Source organism: Eschrichtius robustus, chromosome 20 (assembly GCF_028021215.1).
Source record: "Eschrichtius robustus isolate mEscRob2 chromosome 20, mEscRob2.pri, whole genome shotgun sequence".
Classification (NCBI taxonomy): domain Eukaryota; kingdom Metazoa; phylum Chordata; class Mammalia; order Artiodactyla; family Eschrichtiidae; genus Eschrichtius; species Eschrichtius robustus.
In genome coordinates, this window is record NC_090843.1 from 18193498 (window position 1) to 18213807 (window position 20310).

General features: G+C 42.5%; 1 protein-coding gene across 1 annotated transcript in view; it reads left to right on the forward strand.

The window, feature by feature from the left end:
• The first annotated feature begins 18990 nt into the window (after positions 1 to 18990).
• LOC137755070 (large ribosomal subunit protein eL19) overlaps positions 18991 to 20310 on the forward strand; it is a 406958-nt gene continuing 405638 nt past the window's right edge. The window contains exon 1 of the mRNA XM_068531033.1: positions 18991 to 18994. Coding sequence (XP_068387134.1) covers positions 18992 to 18994 — 3 coding nt within the window. The 5' untranslated portion in view covers position 18991. The remainder of the gene's footprint in view (positions 18995 to 20310) is intronic.

Consider the following 20310-nt stretch of genomic DNA (forward strand, 5'->3'; position numbering starts at 1 on the left):
ACTGTTGTCTCAGAAAAAACCCTATACAGTTGGCATCATATTTAATGGTGCAATATTGAGTGCTTTTTCCCTAATATTGGGAACAAATAAAGATATCTACTCTCATTTCTTCTATCTCAACATTATCCTAGCTAGCTCAATAAAGAAAGAAAACAACTTGAAGGAAGAATGATTGGAAAGGAAGAAGTAAATCTGTACTTGTATACATGGTTGTATACATATAAAATCCTAAGGAATCTACAAAAACTATTAGAGCTAATGAATGAACTTAGCAACAACCTTGTCAACATACAAAAATCAATTGTCTTTCTATGTACTGGCAACAAACGACTGGAAAATTAAAATGTAAAAATACCATTGACAATATAAAAAAACCCAAAAATACTAATAAATAAATTTCATGAAAAATATGCAAGACCTCTACACCAAAAATACAAAACATTGCTTAAAGAAATAAAAGACAGGGACTTCCCTGGTGGCACAGTGGAGAAGACTCTGCGCTCCCAATGCAGGGGGCCCGGGTTCGATCCCTGGTCAGGGAACTAGATCCCACATGCATTCCGCAACTAAGAGTTCGCATGCCACAACTAAGGAGCCCTGGAGCCACAACTAAGGAGACCACCTGCCGCAACGAAGGAACCCATGTGCTGCAACTAAGGAGCTGGCGGGCTGCAACAAAGGAGCCCTCCTGCCACAAGACCTGGCGCAAGCAAATAAATAAATAAATAAATATTAAGAAAGAAAGAAAAGAGAAATAGAGAGGTGCTTCATATTCATAGATTGGAAGACGCAGCATTGTTAAGATGTCATGATTCCTATGTTGATTGATAGATTCAGTGCCATCATAATCAAAATCTTGGCAGGTTTTTAAAGATAGAAATTGACAAGCTGAGTCTATCATTTGTATGGAAATGCAAAGGACCTAAAATAGTCAAAACAATCTTGAAAATGAAGAACAAACTTAGAAAACTTACAGTATCAGGGACTTCCCTGGTGGTGCAGTGGTTAAGAATTCGCCTGCCATTGCAGGGGACACGGGTTCCATCCCTGGTCCAGGAAGATCCCACATGCCGCAGAGCAACTAAGCCCGTGCGCCACAACTACTGAGCCTGAGCACCACAACTGCTGAAGCCTGCACACTCTAAGTCTCACGTGCCGCAACTACTGAGCCCGCGTGCTGCAACCACTGAAGTCCCCGCACCTAGAACAGTGCCCCACAACGAGAGAAGCCACCGCAATGAGAAGCCCGTGCACCACAATGAAGAGTAGCCCCTGCTCGCCGCAACTAGAGAAAGCCCGTGCGCAGCAAAGAAGACCCAACACAGCCAAAAGAAATTAATTAAGTAAATAAATAAATAAAAGAAAACTTACACTGTCAGATTTTAAGACACTACAAAGATACAGCAATCGAGATAGTATAGTAATGGTGTAGGATAGACAAATAGATCAATGGAACGGCATGTTCATAAACATATAATGACAATCAATTTTTGATAAGGCATCAAAGCACTTCAGTGGGAAAATGAAAGTTTTGGTCCCGGAGCAATGAGATAAACCCCAACCCTCACCTCACACCGTGCACAAAAATTAATTCGAGATAGGTCATAGACCTAAATGTAAAAAGTGAAAACTATAATGCTTCTACAAGAAAACATAGGAGAATATCTTTGCAGCCCTGGGGTGGGAAAAATTTTCTTAGGACAAAAAATTTCTAACTATAAAAGAAAAAAACCATAAAATGGATTTCATTAAAATTTAAAATTTCTGCTCATCAAATGATAACCTCATAAAATAAAAATGTAAGCCACTGAGTGATGATATGATTATCAAAATAATCATAATATATGTATCTGATATAGATTTATATAGAGAATAAGCAAATAAGTTCCGTAACTCAGTAACAGAAAGACAAACAATTCAATTTTTTAAATAGGCAAACGAGGGCCTTCCCTGGTGGCACAGCGGATAAGACTTCGTGCTCCCAACGTACGGGGGCCGGGTTCGATTCCTGCTCAGGGAACTAGATCCGACATGCATGCTGCAACTAAGGAGCCCACAAGCCACAACTAAGGAGCCCGTGAGCCACAACTAAGAAGCCTACTTGCCTCAACTAAGACCTGGCGCAACCAAATAAATTAAATAAATAAATAAATATTTTTAAAAAATAGGCAAAAGACTTGAACAGACACTTCACAAAAGATACTGGAATGGCTAATAAGCAAATGAAAAGATGTTCAATGTCCTCAGTCACCAGTGAAATTCAAACTAAAAGCACAACAGGATGCACAACAAAATAACTAAAGTTAAAGTCTGAAAATACTACATATTGAGATGTGGACAATTAGAACTCTTCTACATGTAAAATAGTACAACCACTTTGGAAAACAGTTTGGCAAATAGACATACATCTATCCTATGACCCAGCACTCCTAGGTCTTAACCAAGAGGAATGAAAACATATGTCCACACAAAGACTTGTACAAGAATGTTCATAGCACCTGTATTCAAATAGCCCCAAACTGGAAACGACCCAAAGGTTCATCAACAGATAAATGAATAAATAAATATGATATATTCATACGATGGAAAACTACTCACCGATAAAAAGGAACTAATTATTGATTCATGCAAGAATATGATAAATCTCAAAATATTGTGATTAGTAAAAGAGCCAGACATAAAAGAGTACATATTGAATGATTCCATTTACATGAAGTTCTAGAATAGGCAAATTTTAATCTATGGGGAGAGAAATAAGAACAGTGGTTGCCTCTGGAGATTAACTGGAAAGGGGCATGAGGGAACTAACTGGGGTGATGAAAATGTTCTACATTTTAATTGGGGAGAGTGGTATATATACAGGATATACTTTTGTCAAAACTGTATACTTGAAAATCTGTGCATTTTAATGTAAATTAGGCCTCAATGAAAATTTATTCATATGTAAGTAGCATGTCAATTATATATAAGCTGTTTTAGGGTGTTTTAAGGAACTTAAAACCATTGGTTAAAAAAATTACAGTTAGCATCACACTTAATGATAAAATATTGAATGTTCTTCTCTTAATTTGAGAACAAGGCAAGAAAGTCCACATGACATTGGTTTTTAGCCAGTGCAATTAGGCAAGAAAAGGATATGAAGATTGGAATGGAAAAAGCAAAACTGTAATTAATAGAAGGTGACATAACTTTGTATGTAGAAAATCCAATACACTCTGCAGATAAACTGTTAGAATTAATAAGTAAAATTAGCAAGGTCTCTAGATACAAGATCAATATTCAATCAATTATTTTTTATATACTAGCAATAAACAATTAGAAAATAGAGTTTAACAAAAAGCACAATATACAATAACATAAAAAAATCAAATGCCCAGGAATAAACATAACAAAAGATGTGCAAAATACTAATGAAAACTAGAAACCAGTCTGAGAAATGAAAGACCTAAATAGCAATACCATGTTAACCATCAGGAGACTCAATATTGTTAATATGTTAATTATTCTCTTAATCCTTAATAAATTGAATGAAATATCAATCAAAATCCTCGAAGGCTTTTTTTGTAGAAATTGACAAACTGATTCTAAAATGTATATGGAAATGCAAAGGAACTAGATTAGCCAAGGCAATCTTGAAGTGCACAGTTTAAAGACTCACAGTATCAGATAGCAGAACTTATTATAAAGAGATAGACAGACAGATGATAGATAGATAGACAGATAGACAGGTAGAGAGATAAATCTACGGTAAGAGATTATTAGCACAAGGATAGGCAAATAGACATTGGTACAGAATATAGTCCAGAAATAGACCTCCACATATATCATCACCTAATATACAACAAAGCCACACCTGCAATTCAGTGGGGAAATGATGGTGCTTTTAATAAATGGTGCTAGCACAACAGACTATCCATGTAGGAAAAATGGAATCTTGGCTCCTATCTCTAACATATCCCAAAACTTATTTGAGATGGATCATAGATATAAGCGTGGAAGAGAAACACAATAAAGCTTCTGAAAAAAATCGTAGAAGGATATTTATACAGCTTTGGGGAAGGCAAACATTTCTTAATCAAGGCGCAATAAACACTAAAGATAAAGTAAAAGATTGATATGTTTGACTTCATTAAAATTAAAAACCTCTTTTCATCAAAAGACACCATAAAGCTGAAAAAGCAAACCACAGAATATGTAAACAATTCCTACTAATTAATTTTAAAAATCAAGCAATCCAATTTTTAAAAAATAGACAAAACACTTGAGTACACTTTACAAAAGAGGATATTCAAATATCCAACAAATGCATATGAAAAAGTGCTCAGGGCTTCCCTGGTGGCGCAGTGGTTGAGAATCTGCCTGCCAATGCAGGGGACACGGGTTCGAGCCCTGGTCTGGGAAGATCCCACATGCCACGGAGCAACTCGGCCCGTGAGCCACAATTACTGAGCCTGCGCGTCTGGAGCCTGTGCTCCGCAACGGGAGAGGCCGTGATAGTGAGAGGCCCGCGCACCGCGATGAAGAGTGGCCCCCGCTTGCCGCAACTAGAGAAAGCCCTCGCACAGAAACGAACACCCAACACAGTCATAAATAAATAAATAAATAAAAGAACGTGAATTTCTTAAAAAAAAAAAAAAAAAAGAATATGGACCATACAATTCCATTAATATGAAGTTTAATAATGGGGAGGATAAAAGAACAGATAAAAAAATCCATGATGATAGAAGTCAGAAACATGGTTACCTGTGGAAAGGGGTGGAGGGACATTGACTGGGTGGGCTTCTGAGGACTGGAAATGTTCTATATCTTGATCTGGGAGTGGTTATACCATATACCTATGGAAAAATTCATCAAGCTGTAAGACATGTGCACTTTGCTGTATGCATGTTATACCTCCATTAAAAAGTTTTAAAAAGATAAGGAGGATGTTATTAATTACTATATGATTAAATTTTCAAATTTGGAAGAAGTGAGAAAATTCTTTAAAAAGTACAACTTACCTAAACTGAAACAAGAACAAATTTAAAAATCTGTCTGACTCCATATCTTTTAAGGACATTGAACCAATAATCGAAAGTCTAGTCACAAAGAAAACCCCAGGCCCAGATGGCTTCACCAGTAACTTCTTCCAAATATTTAAAGGAGAGATATAAAACTTTTACAAGAAACTCTTCCAAATTAAGAAAGACAAGAAGCACTTCTCAATTCATTGTATGAGGCTGTTATTTCCTTGATATTGAAACATGTTAAGAATATTACAGGCAGAAGGGGAGAGGCAGCACGTCAAGGAGGGCCTCTAAAGTGTGGGGCTCCAGAGTTTGGAGCCGTGTGGCTGACAGGGTCTTGGTGCTCCGGCCGGGTGTCAAGCCTGTGCCTCTGAGGTGGGAGAGCTGAGTTCAGGACATTGGTCCACCAGAGACCTCCCGGCTCCACGTACTACCAAATGGCGAAAGCTCTCCCAGAGATCTCCATCTCAAAGCTAAGACCCAGCTCCACTCAATGACCAGCAAGCTACAGTGCTGGACACCCTATGCCAAACAACTAGCAAGACAGGAACACAACCCCACCCATTAGCAGAGAGGCTGCCTAAAATCATAATAAGGTCACAGACACCCCAAAACATGCCACCGGAAGTGGTCCTGCCCACCAGAAAGACAAGATCCGGCCTCATCCACCAGAACACAGGCACCAGTCCCCTCCACCAGGAAGCCTACAAAACCCAGTGAACCAACCTTAGCCACTGGGGGCAGACACCAAAAACAATGGGAAATACAGACCTGCAACCTGTGAAAAGGAGACCCCAAACACAGTAAATTAAGCAAAATGAGAAGACAGAGAAACACACAGCAGATGAAGGAGCAAGGTAAAAACCCACCAGATCAAACAAATGAAGAGGAAATAGGCAGTCTACCTGAAAAAGAATTCAGAGTAATGATAGTAAAGATGATCCAAAATCTTGGAAATAGAATGGAGAAAATACAAGAAACATTTAACAAGGACCTAGAAGAACTAAAGAGCAAACAAACAATGATGAACAACACAATAAATGAAATTAAAAATTCTCTAGAAGGAATTAATAGCAGAATAACTGAGGCAGGAGAACGGATAAGTGACCTGGAAGATAAAATAGTGGAAATAACTACCACAGAGCAGAATAAAGAAAAAAGAATGAAAAGAATTGAAGTCAGTCTCAGAGACCTCTGGGACAACACTAAATGCACCAACATTCGAATTATAGGGGTCCCAGAAGAAAAGAAAAAGAAAAGAACTGAGAAAATATTTGAAGAGATTATAGTTGAAAACTTCCCTAACATGGCAAAGGAAATAGCCACCCAAGTCCAGGAAGTGCAGAGAGTCCCATACAGGATAAATCCAAGGAGAAACACACCAAGACACATATTAATCAAACTATCAAAAATTAAATACAAAGAAAAAATATTAAAAGCAGCAAGGGAAAAGCAACAAATAACATACAAGGGAATCCCCATAAGGTTAACAGCTGATCTTTCAGCAGAAACTCTGCAAGCCAGAAGGGAGTGGCAGGACATATTTAAAGCGATGAAAGGGAAAAACCAACAACCAAGATTACTCTACCCAGCAAGAATCTCATTCAGATTCGACAGAGCAATTAAAACCTTTACAGACAAGCAAAAGCTAAGAGAATTCAGCACCACCAAACCAGCTTTACAACAAATGCTAAAGGAACTTCTCTAGGCAGGATACACAAGAGAAGGAAAAGACCTACAATAGCAAACCCAAACAATTAAGAAAATGGTAATAGGAACATACATATCGATAACTACCTTAAATGTAAATGGATTAAATGCTCCAACCAAAAGACATAGACTGGCTGAATGGATACAAAAACAAGACCCATATATATGCTGGCTACAAGAGACCGACTTCAGACCTAGGGACACATTCAGACTGAAAGTGAGGGGATGGAAAAAGATATTGCTTGCAAATGGAAATCAAAAGAAAGCTGGAGTAGCAATTCTCATATCAGACAAAATAGACTTTAAAATAAAGACTATTACAAGAGACAAAGAAGGACACTACACAATGAACAAGGGAGCAATCCAAGAAGAAGATATAACAATTGTAAACATTTATGCACCCAACATAGGAGCACCTCAATACATAAGGCAAATGCTAACAGCCATAAAAGGGGAAATTGACAGTAACACAATCATATTAGGGGACTTTAACACCCCACTTTCACCAATGGACAGATCATCCAAAATGAAAATAAATAACGAAGCACAAGCTTTAAATGATACATTAAACAAGATGGACTTAATTGATATTTATAGGACATTCCATCCAAAAACAACAGAATACAGTTTCTTCTCAAGTGCTCATGGAACATTTTCCAGGATAGATCATATCCTGGGTCACAAATCAAACCTTGGTAAATTTAAGAAAATTGAAATCGTATCAAATATCTTTTCTGACCACAACACTATGAGACTAGATATCAATTACAGGAAAAAATCTGTAAAAAATACAAACACATGGAGGCTAAACAATACACTGCTAAATAACCAAGGGATCACTGAAGAAATCAAAGAGGAAATCAAAAAATACCTAGAAACAAATGACAATGAAAACACGACGACCCAAAACCTATGGGATGCAGCAAAAGCAGTTCTAAGAGGGAAGTTTATAGCAATACAATCCTACCTCAAGAAACAAGAAACATCTCAAATAAACAACCTAACCTTACACCTAAAGCAATTAGAGAAAGAAGAACAACAAAACCCCAAAGTTAGCAGAAGGAAAGAAATAATAAAGATCAGATCAGAAATAAATGAAAAAGAAATGAAGGAAACAATAGCAAAGATCAATAAAATTAAAAGCTGGTTCTTTGAGAAGATAAACAAAATTGATAAATCTTTAGCCAGACTCATCAAGAAAAAAAGGGAGAAGACTCAAATCAATAGAATTAGAAATGAAAAAGGAGAAGTAACAACTGACACTGCAGAAATACAAAGGATCATGAGAGATTACTAAAAGCAACTATATGCCATTAAAATGGACAACCTGGAAGAAATGGACAAATTCTTAGAAAAGCACAACCTTCCAAGACTGAACCACGAAGAAATAGAAAATATAAACAGACCAATCACAAGCACTGAAATTGAGACTGTGATTAAAAATCTTCCAACAAACAAAAGCCCAGGACCAGATGGCTTCACAGGTGAATTCTATCAAACATTTAGAGAAGAACTTACACCTATCCTTCTCAAACTCTTCCAAAATAAAGCAGAGGGAGGAACACTCCCAAACTCATTCTACAAGGCCAGCATCACCCTGATACCAAAACCAAAGATGTCACAAAGAAAGTAGACTACAGGCCAATATCACTAATGAACAAAGATGCAAAAATCCTCAACAAAATACTAGCAAACAGAATCCAACAGCACATTAAAAAGATCATACACCATGATCAAGTAGGGTTTATCTCAGGAATGCAAGGATTCTTCAATATATGCAAATCGATCAATGTGATAAACCATATTAACAAACTGAAGGAGAAAAACCATATGATCATCTCAATAGATGTAGAGAAAGCTTTTGACAAAATTCAACACCCATTTATGATAAAAACCCTCCAGAAAGTAGGCACAGAGGGAACTTACCTCAACATAATAAAGGCCATATATGACAAACCCATAGCCAACATCGTTCTCAATGGTGAAAAACTGAAACCATTTCCTCTAAGATCAGGAACAAGACAAGGTTGTCTACTCTCACCAATATTATTCAACATAGTTTTGGAAGTTTTAGCCACAGCAATCAGAGGAGAAAAAGAAATAAAAGGAATCCAAATTGGGAAAGAAGAAGTAAAGCTGTCACTGTTTGCAGATGACATGATACTATACATAGGGAATCCTAAAGATGCTACCAGAAAACTACTAGAGCTAATTGATTAATTTGGTAAAGTAGCAGGATATAAAATTAATGCACAGAAATCTCTTGCATTCCTATACACTAATGATGAAAAATCTGAAAGAGAAATTAAGGAAACACTCTCATTTACCATTGTAACAAAAAGAATAAAATACCTAGGGATAAACCTACCTAAGGAGACAAAAGACCTGTATGCAGAAAACTATAAGACACGGATGAAAGAAATTAAAGATGATACAAACGTATGGAGAGATATACCATGTTCTTGGATTGGAAGAATCAACATTGTGAAATTGACTATACTTCCCAAAGCAATTTACAGATTCAATGCAATCCCTATCAAACTACCAATGGCATTTTTCACAGAACTAGAACAAAAAATTTCACAATTTGTATGGAAACACAAAAGACCCCGAATAGCCAAAGCGATCTTGAGAAAGAAAAACGGCACTGGAGGAATCAGGCTCCCGGACTTCAGACTATACTACAAAGCTACAGTAATCAAGACAGTATGGTACTGGCACAAAAACAGAAATATAGATCAATGGAACAGGATAGAAAGCCCAGAGATAAACCCATGCACATATAGTCACCTTATTTTTGATAAAGGAGGCAAGAATATACAATGGAGAAAAGACAGCCTTTTAAATAAATGCTGCTGGGAAAACTGGACAGCTACATGTAAAAGAATGAAATTAGAACACTCCCTAACACCATACACAAAAATAACTCAAAATGGATTAAAGACCTAAATATAAGGCCAGACACTATCAAACTCTTAGAGGAAAACATAGGCAGAACACTCTATGACATAAATCATAGCAAGATCCTTTTTGACCCACCTCCTAGAGAAATAGAAATAAAAACACAATAAACAAATGGGACTTAATGAAACTTAAAAGCTTCTGCACAGCAAAGGAAACCATAAACAAGACGAAAAGACAACCCTCAGAATGGGAGAATGTATTTGCAAATGAAGCAACTGACAAAGGATTAATCTCCACAATATACAAGCAGCTCATGCAGCTCAATTTCAAAAAAACAAATAACTGAATCCAAAAATGGGCAGAAGACCTAAATAGACATTTCTCCAAAGAAGATATACAGATTGCCAACAAACACATGAAAGGATGCTCAACATCACTGATCATTAGAGAAATGCAAATCAAAGCTACAATGAGGTATCACCTCACACCAGTCAGAATGGCCATCATCAAAAAGTCTACAAACAATAACTGCTGGAGAGGGTGTGGAGAAAAGGGAACCCTCTTGCTCTGCTGGTGGGAATGTAAATTGATACAGCCACTATGGAGAACAGTATGGAGGTTCCTTAAAATCTAAAAATAGAACTACCATACAACTCAGCAATGCCACTACTGGGCATATACCCTGAGAAAACCATAATTCAGAAAGAGTCATGTACCACAATGTTCATTGCAGCTCTATTTACAATAGCTAGGACGTGGAAGCAACCTAAGTGTCCATCAACAGATGAGTGGATAAAGAAGATGTGGCACATATACACAGTGGAATATTACGCAACCATAAAAGAAACGAAATTGAATCATTTGTAGTGAGGTGGATGGACCTAGAGTCTGTCATACAGCGTGAAGTAAGTCAGAAAGAGAAAAACAAATACTGTATGCTAACACATATATATGGAATCTAAAAAAAAAAAAAAAATTGGTTCTGAAGAACCTAGGGGAAAGACAGGAATAAAGACGCAGATATAGAGAATGCACTTGAGGACATGGGGAGGGGGAAGGATAAGCTGGGACGAAGTGAGAGAGTGGCATGGACATATATACACTACCAAATGTAAAACTAATAGCTAGTGAGAAGCAGCCACACAGCACAGGGAGATCAGCTCAGTGCTTTATGACCACCTAGAGGGGTGGGATAGGGAGGGTGGGAGGGAGATGCAAGAGGGAGGAGATATGGGGATATATATATGTATAGCTGATTCACTTTGTTATAAAGCAAAAACTAACACACCATTGTAAAGAAATCATACTCCAGTAAAGATGGTAAAAAAAAATAAGGATATTACAAAGAAAAGAAAATTACAAGTCAGTCTCTCTCTTGAATAGAAATGGAAAAAAATTTAAATGAAATATTAGCATATCCTATACAATAATATATAAAAGTAATAATACAGGGACTTCCCTGGTGGTCCAGTGGTTAAGAATCCACCTTCCAATGCAGGGGATGCGGGTTTGATACCTGGTCAGGGAGCTAAGATCCCACATGCCGCAGGGCAACTAAGTCCACGTGCTCTAGAGCCTGCGTGCCACAACTAGAGAACCCATGCGCCGCAACTAGAGAGAAGTCTGCGTGCCGCAACGAAGAGCCCTGTGGAGGCCATCATGGAGGTTCCTTAAAAAAACTAAAAATAGAGTTACCATATGATCTGGCAATCTCACTCCTGGGCATATATCCAGAGAAGATGAAAACTCTAATTCGAACAGATACACTGGGACTTCCCTGGTGGTCCAGTGGGTAAGACTCCACTCTCCCAGTGCAGGGGGCCCAGGTTCCATCCCTGGTTGGGAAACTAGATCCCGCATGCATGCCGCAACTAAGAGTCCACATGCCGCAACTAAAAGATCCTACATGCCACAACTAAAGATCCTGCATGCCTCAGCTAAGACCCAGTGCAACCTAAATAAACAAATTTTAAAAAAAAAAGATACACCAATGTTCATGGCAGCACTATTTACAACAGCCAAGACATGGAAGCAACCTAAATGTCCATCGACAGATGAATGGATAAAAAAGATGTGGTATGGGACTTCCCTGGTGGTCCAGTGGTTAAGACTCCACACTCCCAACGGAGGGGGCACGGGTTCGATCCCTGGATGGGGAACTAAGATCCCACATGCCACACAGCGTGCCCAAAAAAAACCCAAAAAAACAAAACAAAACAAAAAAAGATGTGGTATATGTACATATACAGTGGAATATTACCCAGCCATAAAAAAGAATGAAATATTGCCATTTGTAGCAAAATGCATGGACCTAGAGATTATCATACTAAGTGAAGTAAGTCAGACAGAGAAACAAATATTGTATGATATTTATATGTGGAATCTGAAAAAAATAATACAAATCATCTTATTTAAAAAACAGAAACAGACTCACAGACATAGAAAACAAACTTATGGTTACCAAAGTGGAAAGGGGAGGGGGAGGGATAAATTAGAAGTATAGGATTAATAGATACACACCACTATATATAAAATAAACAATAAGGATTTACTGTATAGCACATGGAACTATATTCAATATCTTACAATAACCTATAATAGAAAAGAATCTGAAGCTGAACACCTGAAACTAACACAATATTGTAAATCAACTGTAGTTAAATAAAAAAATTTTTTTAAGTAAGAAAAAAAAAATCTATGTCCTCTTGTGGAAATGACCCTATTATCATTATAAAATGGCCCTGTTTATCCTTTGTGATAATCTTTGCTCTGAAATCTATTTTGTCTGATATTAATATAGCCCTTTTGATTAGTGTTAACATGATATATCCTATATTAATATAGCCACTCCAGCATTCTTTTGATTAGTGTTAGCATGGTATAGCTTTTTACTTTTTACCTACTTGTTTTTATTTTTAGGTGGGCTTCCTAAAGACAGCATGTAGTTGGGTCTTTCTTTTTTATCTGCCTTTTAATTAGATTGTCTAGACCATGTATATTGACTGCAATTATTGATATGGTTGAGTTTAAATGTACCATCTTGGGTGCACAACTGTATAAATTTACTAAAACTCAGGTAGATCACCAGGTTCTGCCTGAGTTACCCCTACTTGTGCTGTGGCCTAGAAACTCACTCCAGGTAGTAGGCTGGGACAACTGTAGAGCTTATAGCTTTGCTTCTCTTCTCTCAGGGATCAATGTCCTGTGCTACCTGATTTCTAATGTCTGAACCTCATGTTTCATATATTTTGTCTGACTTTTTAGTTGTTTCAGATGGGAGAGTAAATCCATTCCCTGTTACTCCATCTTGGACTAAAGCAGAAGTTCAGAACTCTCTCTCTCTTTCTCTCTTACTTTCTTTCTTTTCTTTCTTTCTTTCTCTCTCTCTTTCTTTCTTTCTTTTCTTTCTTTCTCTTTCTTTCTCTCTCTCTCTTTCTCTCTTTCTTTTCTTTCACCCTCTTTCTCTCCCTTTCTTTCTCCCTTTCTTTCTCTCTCTCTCTCTCTCTCTCTCTTTCTTTCTCTCTTTCTTTCTCGCTCTCTCTTTCTTTCTTTCTGTCTTTCTCTCTCTCTCTCTTTCTTTCTTTCTTTCATTCGTTGTGCCAGGTCTTAGTTGCAGAAGGCAGGCTCCTTAGCTGTAGCATGCAAACTCTTAGTTGCAGCATGCATGTGGGATCTAGCTCCCTGACCAGGGATCGAATCCAGGGCACTTGCATTGGGAGTGCAGAGTCTTAACCACTGAACCACCAGGGAAGTCCCAATTTACTTATTTCTTTGTTTGTTTGGGGTTTTTTTGGCTGCATTGGGTCTTCGTTGCTGCGTGCGGGCTTTTCTCCAGTTGCGGCCAGCGGGGGCTACTCTTCGTTGCAGTAATGGGCTTCTCATTGGGGTGGCTTCTCTTGTTGCAGGGCACAGGCTCTGGGCACAAGGGCTCAATAGTTGTGGCCCACAGGCTTAGTTGCCCCATGGCATGTGGGATCTTCCCAGACCAGGGATCAAATCCACATTGGCAGGCGGATTCTTAACCACTGTGCCACCAGGGAAGTCCCTAGGTAGTGGTTTTAAAATATGCCCACAAACTCTTTGATATGCATCCCTTCAAGAGATGGAACTTAATTCTCCTCCCCTTGAAAGTGTGGGCTGGACTTAGTGACTCCTATCTAATGAATAGAACATGGTAGAAGTAACAGTGCGAGACTTTCAAGACAAAATCAGAAAAGGGACTATGGCTTTCTCTTGCTATCTCTTAGATCACTCATTCTGGGAAAGTCAGCTGCCATGTTATGAGGACACTCAAGCAGCTCTCTGATGTCCACGTGGCAAGGAATGCAGGCTTCCTGCACAACCATCAGCACTAACTTAACAGGCATGTGAGTGAGTCCCCTTGGAAGTAGATCCTGCAGCCCAAGCAAGCCTTTTAAATGACTGCATCCTCACTGACATCTTGACTGCAACCTCATGAGAGACCCTGAGCCCAGCTAAATCACTTCCGGATTCCTGACCCAAAGAAGTATGTATTATGTGAGATAGTAAATGCTTATCACTTTAAGCCACTAAATTTGGGGAATAATGTGTTCCATAGCAAGAGATAACTAAAACAGGGGGTGAAGGAGAGAGGAATCAAAGACATTCTGAGTTTTGGGGCTTGAGCAACTGGATAGATGACAGTACCATTTTACTAAGTAGGGACTGGGAGAGGAAAGGGATTAGAAATCACAACGTTGATTTTAAGATGCCTTTTAGACATCAAGTGGAGATATCGGGTAGGTGTGGATTATAAGTCTCCAGGCTGGAGAAATAACTGAGAGTCCCTGGAGTGGAGCCCGTGGTTAAAGCCATGGACACCCAGGAAGAAAAGGTGAGGGGTCCTGGGACCAAGCCCTGGGAGTCTCCAAACTTTAGAGGTAGACAGAGGAGAAGGAATCAGACTAAGAAGGAGTGGCCAGCAAGATGGGAGGAAATCCAGAAGACAGTGGCCACTCAAAGCCAAAAGCAGAGAGAATTTCAAGAAGGAAAAAAGAGATGAGCTAAGGGATGAGCAGCAAAGCAAGAAGTTCAGAAAAGCGGCTCCTCCTGCGACAGCTGCTTCAAAGAAACGAGGCTTAATAGTAAGCACAGCAGTTACCACTGCTTGAGTGCCTACCAGATGCCTGGCACTTTAACAGATTTTCTTATTGAATCATCACAGTAGCTCCATCATTACTTCCATTTCACAGATGAGGGAACTGAGGGGCAGAGAGATTAAATAACTCGTTCAAGATCATACAGTTTGTGGAGTAGCAGAGGCCGAGTTGAAACTCAAGCATGTGGGACACCAAAGGCCAGAATCTTGACCACAAGAAATGTGCAAAATGCAAGAGGTCTGCTATTTTGTTTTTGTGTTTTTTTTTGCATCTCACCATGAATGGGGTCTCTTAGGTTTTTTGTGCCAGGCCCTGGGGAAGCAAATGTGGGCCCAACAGGTGGATGTTCCCCAGAAAGTGAGCAAAGAAACAGTGAAGGGACAGAGGTGGGAAAGGCAGGACCAGGCGGGAGATCTGTGCCTTTTGACTTTAAAGGAGCAGCATGCAAATTATATTCAAAGCAATATGCAAGTGATATGTAAATTGCATTGCAAATGAGCATCTGTTCTTTTTGAGTCAACAGCTCAGGCACTTTTGAGTGAGCCCTCCCCAGCTTTCTCCCAGGGTTGCCCAGGGTCAAGATCCCTTGCAGGATCTATTAACTAAACTGAAGAAGTAGCACGTGCCTCCCCCAAGGCAAACTGGGCTCTGGACTGAAAGAAGAGGGCTGCCTACCACGTCCAGGTAAGTCATTTATTCACGCATTCACCTAACAAATACTTGTAAAGCACCTACTCTGCATAAAGTCCAGAGGCAGATGCAGTAGACAAGTAAAAGACTCATTATTTCCAGCTTCTGGGAACACATTCTGGTGGGGGGAATAAATAGATACAGTAAAGACTCTGGTATCATCTAGAGTCTAGACCAAGGTTTCTCACCCTCAGCACAATTGATGTATTGTACTGGGCAATTTTTTTTTAAGTGATTTTTATTTATATTTAAAAAATTTTTTTAAAAAGATTGGCCGTGCCGCGTGGCATGCGGGAATCTCAGTTCCCTGACCAGGGATCGAACCCATCCCCCCTGCAGTGGAAGCACCGAGTCCTAACCACTGGACCACCAGGGAAGTCCCTGGGCAATTCTTTATCGAGAGGGACTGTCCTGTGCATTATAAGATGTTTAGCAGCATCCCTGGTCTCTCTCTGTCCTTTAGATGCCAGTAGCACCCTCTCCCCAGTTGTGACAACCAAAAATGTCCCCAGACATTGCCAAATGTTCCCTGGGATTGGGGGGATCAAAATCACCCCAGCTGAGAACCACTGCTATGAGGTCTTTGAATGAGTCAACATATTCAGTAAGCTCTTGGTTCATCTTCAAGGACCCACGTTGTTCCATATTTTTGTATTTTAACCATGGTGAGGGCAGAAATCTCTCATCTAATTCCTTTCCACCAAGCATAACCTTCCCTTGATGCCCCAGGTCCCCACTCTGAGCATGAGTCCAGCCCCTGGAGATTCTTGAGAAGTAATCAAGGTCACCCCCAAACTAAATGGCCCCAGCCTTGAACCCTTCGGGCTTGCATGTCTGCTTTTAGCATCATTCTACCTCTCCTTCCCTTGTCATCAAGTTGTCACCTGTGGGACTGTCACTTACACTCCTATCTCTGCCGGCCCCCATTCCCTTTGACTGGCAGCTTCCAGGAGTTAAGAAACTAGATTTTGCAGATCAGTGTTTTTCTAACTGTGCTCTGCCAGGTGCTGGGAGCCCTGCAGGGCCTCTCAGAAGCCCCTAGGGGATGGGGGGAGGGATTGGAAAGGTTTCCAAGGAGCAGAGCAGGCAGGTCTCCCTGGCCCTCCACCCCTGGCTTCCACCACAGCAGGTGGACTTTTCTCAGTTTTATTTCTTTCTGCTTCTGCATGATATCCTTTGGACCAAAAGTCCCAGGGGTAAAAAGCATTTGCAAACTGCTGACCTAGATGGGGGGTACTGTGAGAGCAGAGCGCTGCCTAACATGTAAAATGTCTGTGCTTTGGTGTGTAGCTTGGTGGTGTCTATCGTGGTTGTTTGGAGGTCCTTTAAGCTTCTTTTCCAGCTTCTTATTAGCGGGTGGATGGTGGGGATACCGACAAGAGGGTATCACTTTATGTAGCGGCCAAGCCCTCTATGTATGTGGGCAGGAGAATGGACCAGAGAGGCAGACCAGGCCTCCAGGCTTCCATATCAGGTCAGGATGCCTCTTCCTGGGTCGAGGAGGCAGCACAAACCCCAGGAAATGAGGGCTCTAATCCCTTACCCGCCCCCAGGGAGCAAAACAGAGAGTAATCGCACATAAGTGGAGGCAAGAAGAACTGAGGCAAGACACCAGGAAGAACTTTCCAGTGCAGGCCCGAGAGAGGAGCAGTTGGGAGCAGCTGTACAGCAGCCAGCTCTGGGGCAGTGGGGTGTCCCACTTGCAGGCTGAGGGATAATCGCACGCGCGCACACACACACACACACACACACACACACACACACACACACTCTTTCCTGGCCCCTGCCCCCAACCAGGGCTGAGTCCTGCACAGATAAACCTCCAGGCCCTGAAACTTGGCAAGGGGTGTGGGAGCAGGGTCTGGGGCCATGCCCCATCCTCCCTTCTCTAAGAAGCCCTTTCTATCAGAGCCTTGCCAGACTGCGGCAGAATGTGTGGGGATCTTGTTTCCGAGGGGCTTAGGGGATAGAGCAGCCTCTCCCTCCCCTCCCCCCTACCTCCTGACCTCCAGGCCCCACTGAACCCTCAGGACACAGGCACAATCAGGCATTTCATGCCTCGCAAGGGTCAGAATGAAAGGCCTGTGTCTGTCTGCTCTCCCCTCCCCCTCTTCCATCTTCAGATTTTTCCATCTGCCCTAGAGCCAGAGCCTCATCTTTCTGCCTCCTCTCCCCCTCCTGCCCACTAAGTTCTTTACAAATATCTGGGAACAGAAGGGATTGCTGTCAATATTCTGCACTGCTTGCCGCTAACTCAGATCTCCAACGTGCCAGAGAGGGAAGGAAGATGCTGATGATTCTTCCCTGTCACTCACAGAAACCAGTCAGCTCAATGACACCCCAAGGTCACACAGCACCGGCCAGACCTGCTGTTCTCCCGCCCAGCTCCTCCCACCCACTCTGTCCTCCTCCATGGTTTGCCCTGGGCATGGGGGAAACCAGATAAGAGGATGAGCTCCTCGCCACTTCCGCATGGAGCCAAAGGGCTTCTCCCCACTGGAAAATCCCCAGACACTGATATTGACTGAGACCTGGAGGAGTCGCTGAACCTAAAAAGCAAGTTCACATCAGAGGTCAATGGCTGTGCCCCAAGAAAGGGGGGCTCTCTGTGCAGGCTGGGGCTGCGGAACTCTGATGTGTTCTCCCCACCCCCACCCTGATACTGACGTCTAGACCAGCAGCCAGGAACTGGCGTCACCATTCTCCTGTCCCCCAGACACTCGTCCCACCGCCACCACCCGTGAGCAACCATTCCGGGGCCTGACATTCTGTCAGCTTCACACCAGCTCCCAGGGCCCCAGCCAGGAGCGCTTCCTGGATAAAATATTAAACATGCAAATCTGAGACAGTGCCTTAACGAGCGACAGACTGCACGACCACAGCCTGGCAAAGGAGACGCACGCCGTCCGGGGGTGGGGGGGTGAGAAGTATATATAGATATAGACTTTGGATCTATCTGTGCAACGTGTGTATAAGGCAGAGAACAGCAGGGATGGAAAACTACAGCAGCAGCCTCCAGCTCGGGTGGCCTGAGGTCGGTAGGAGGCTGGTGGGGAGGGAGGGTCAGGAGGGAGGATCCCCAAAGCCCAGCTCAGAGTGGAGGATGACAAAAGCCCTTTGTGCTTGGATTCTGTGCAGAGGGGGCCAGAGACTCAGGGCAGGGGAATGAGCATTTGGTTTTGGAGAAGGAAGTTGGTTAGAGGCAAGGTCTCAGGGAGGAAGTAAGGAAAGGTGAGAGACAGAGGAGGCAGAGGCCTGGGGGGTCACAGGGAGAACACCTCAACTCCCATGTGGCATTGGGCCTTCTTTAATATGGCACCCACACTGGCCCGGGGGGTCGTGGAGCTCATATAGCATTGGGTCAACGTGGTTCCACCTTGATCCAGATTGACATGAACTTGACAGTTGTGCTGCCCAGACTTTAATGTGCACACGCATCAAAGGTCTTGTTAACAATGCAGGTTCTGATTCAGAAGGTCTGGGTGGGGCCTGAGATTTTGCATTTCCAACAAATCTCGGTGATGCCAGTGCTATTTGTCCACTGACCCCAAATGAGCAGCCATGATCTACAAGGAGTTAGAACATGGAGTTCACTTTGTCTCAGATGGACAAAGAACCCACAGGAGTCCTGAGGGGCCCAGGGTGCTGATGAAGAGGGTGTCTATCCATGGTGTCCAGCGGATCAAGGAATTAGAACCATATGACACCTGCCTGGGCCCAAGCTGACATGGAACTCCCAGCCCAGAATGTCAGGGAGCCCACAGCAGCCCACACTAAGGCGCCCACAGGGCCTGGAGTTGACATGGAGCCCAGGAGGTCTTAAACTAACTAATATAGGGCCCGCATGGCTCCGGAGTATCATGGAGCCCACGAGGAATTCGATTGAAGTGGAGCCTGCTTTGGCCCAGAGTGAGATGGAATCCACAGTAGCCACAGGGGTCTGCATTGACTTGGAACCATAAAGGACTAAGGTGATGCCACATTGGTACCCAGGGTGACACGGAGCTCACAAGGGCTTGGGCTGATGTGGCCCTGGAAACAAAGCCCCTGAGCTAAAGAGGGCTGCGGGGGGGGGGGGGGCCCAGACAGAGCAGGGGGCTCTCCACAGCCTCTCCAGGATGCAGAAGGCGGGAAGGGAGGGGCCGAAGGAGGCAGCAGAGGGGAGGGGCAGGAGTCAAGGAGTGTGCCAGCTCTGGGGCTGCCATGAGCCTGCTTGCCGTGGGCTGAGTGGTACTTGGCTGGGCCCTGGGTTGGAAGGCGTTGGAGAGAAGGTGCTGCTGCCGCAGCAACGGCTCAACTGGAAGAGGAAGTGGGAAGCTGGAGGCAGGGCAGGCACGGGGCCCTGACACGGGGGCACGTCCTCGCTAGAAAGGCCTGGCATAGGGAAGGGCCCACTGCCCTCTCCAGGACCCTGGCATTCAGACTCCCTGCTCCCATTATACACGAGGACGTGGGGGTTATGGGCTTAGGGCTTAGGGATCCCAGGTCAAGGAGTGGCCAGCACTAGGGGAGCAGACAAAAGAACATCTCCCTGGTTGGGGGGAACTCAGGTCCCAGAGGAGTAAGGATTCTCCCTCCCTGGGGTAAGAGACCCTTCCCATGCAGCCAGACCCCCAGGCAGGGTGCCCTGACACCTTTGTGTCCTTCCCCAGGGGAAAAAATGCAGGTCCCCAAAGACGCCCCAACCGTATCTGGAGACAGATGCCCTCCATCTTTTTCTTAACCAAATCTAATCCTCACTCTCCGATCTGATCACACATCCCTCAGCACTCTTCCCCACCCAGGTGAGGGGCTGCTCGGGGTCCACCTGCACCTTCTCTTTATGCCCAGGGGGAGATAGAGGAGGACGGGATGGACGGAGGGGTGTTGCTATGGGATCT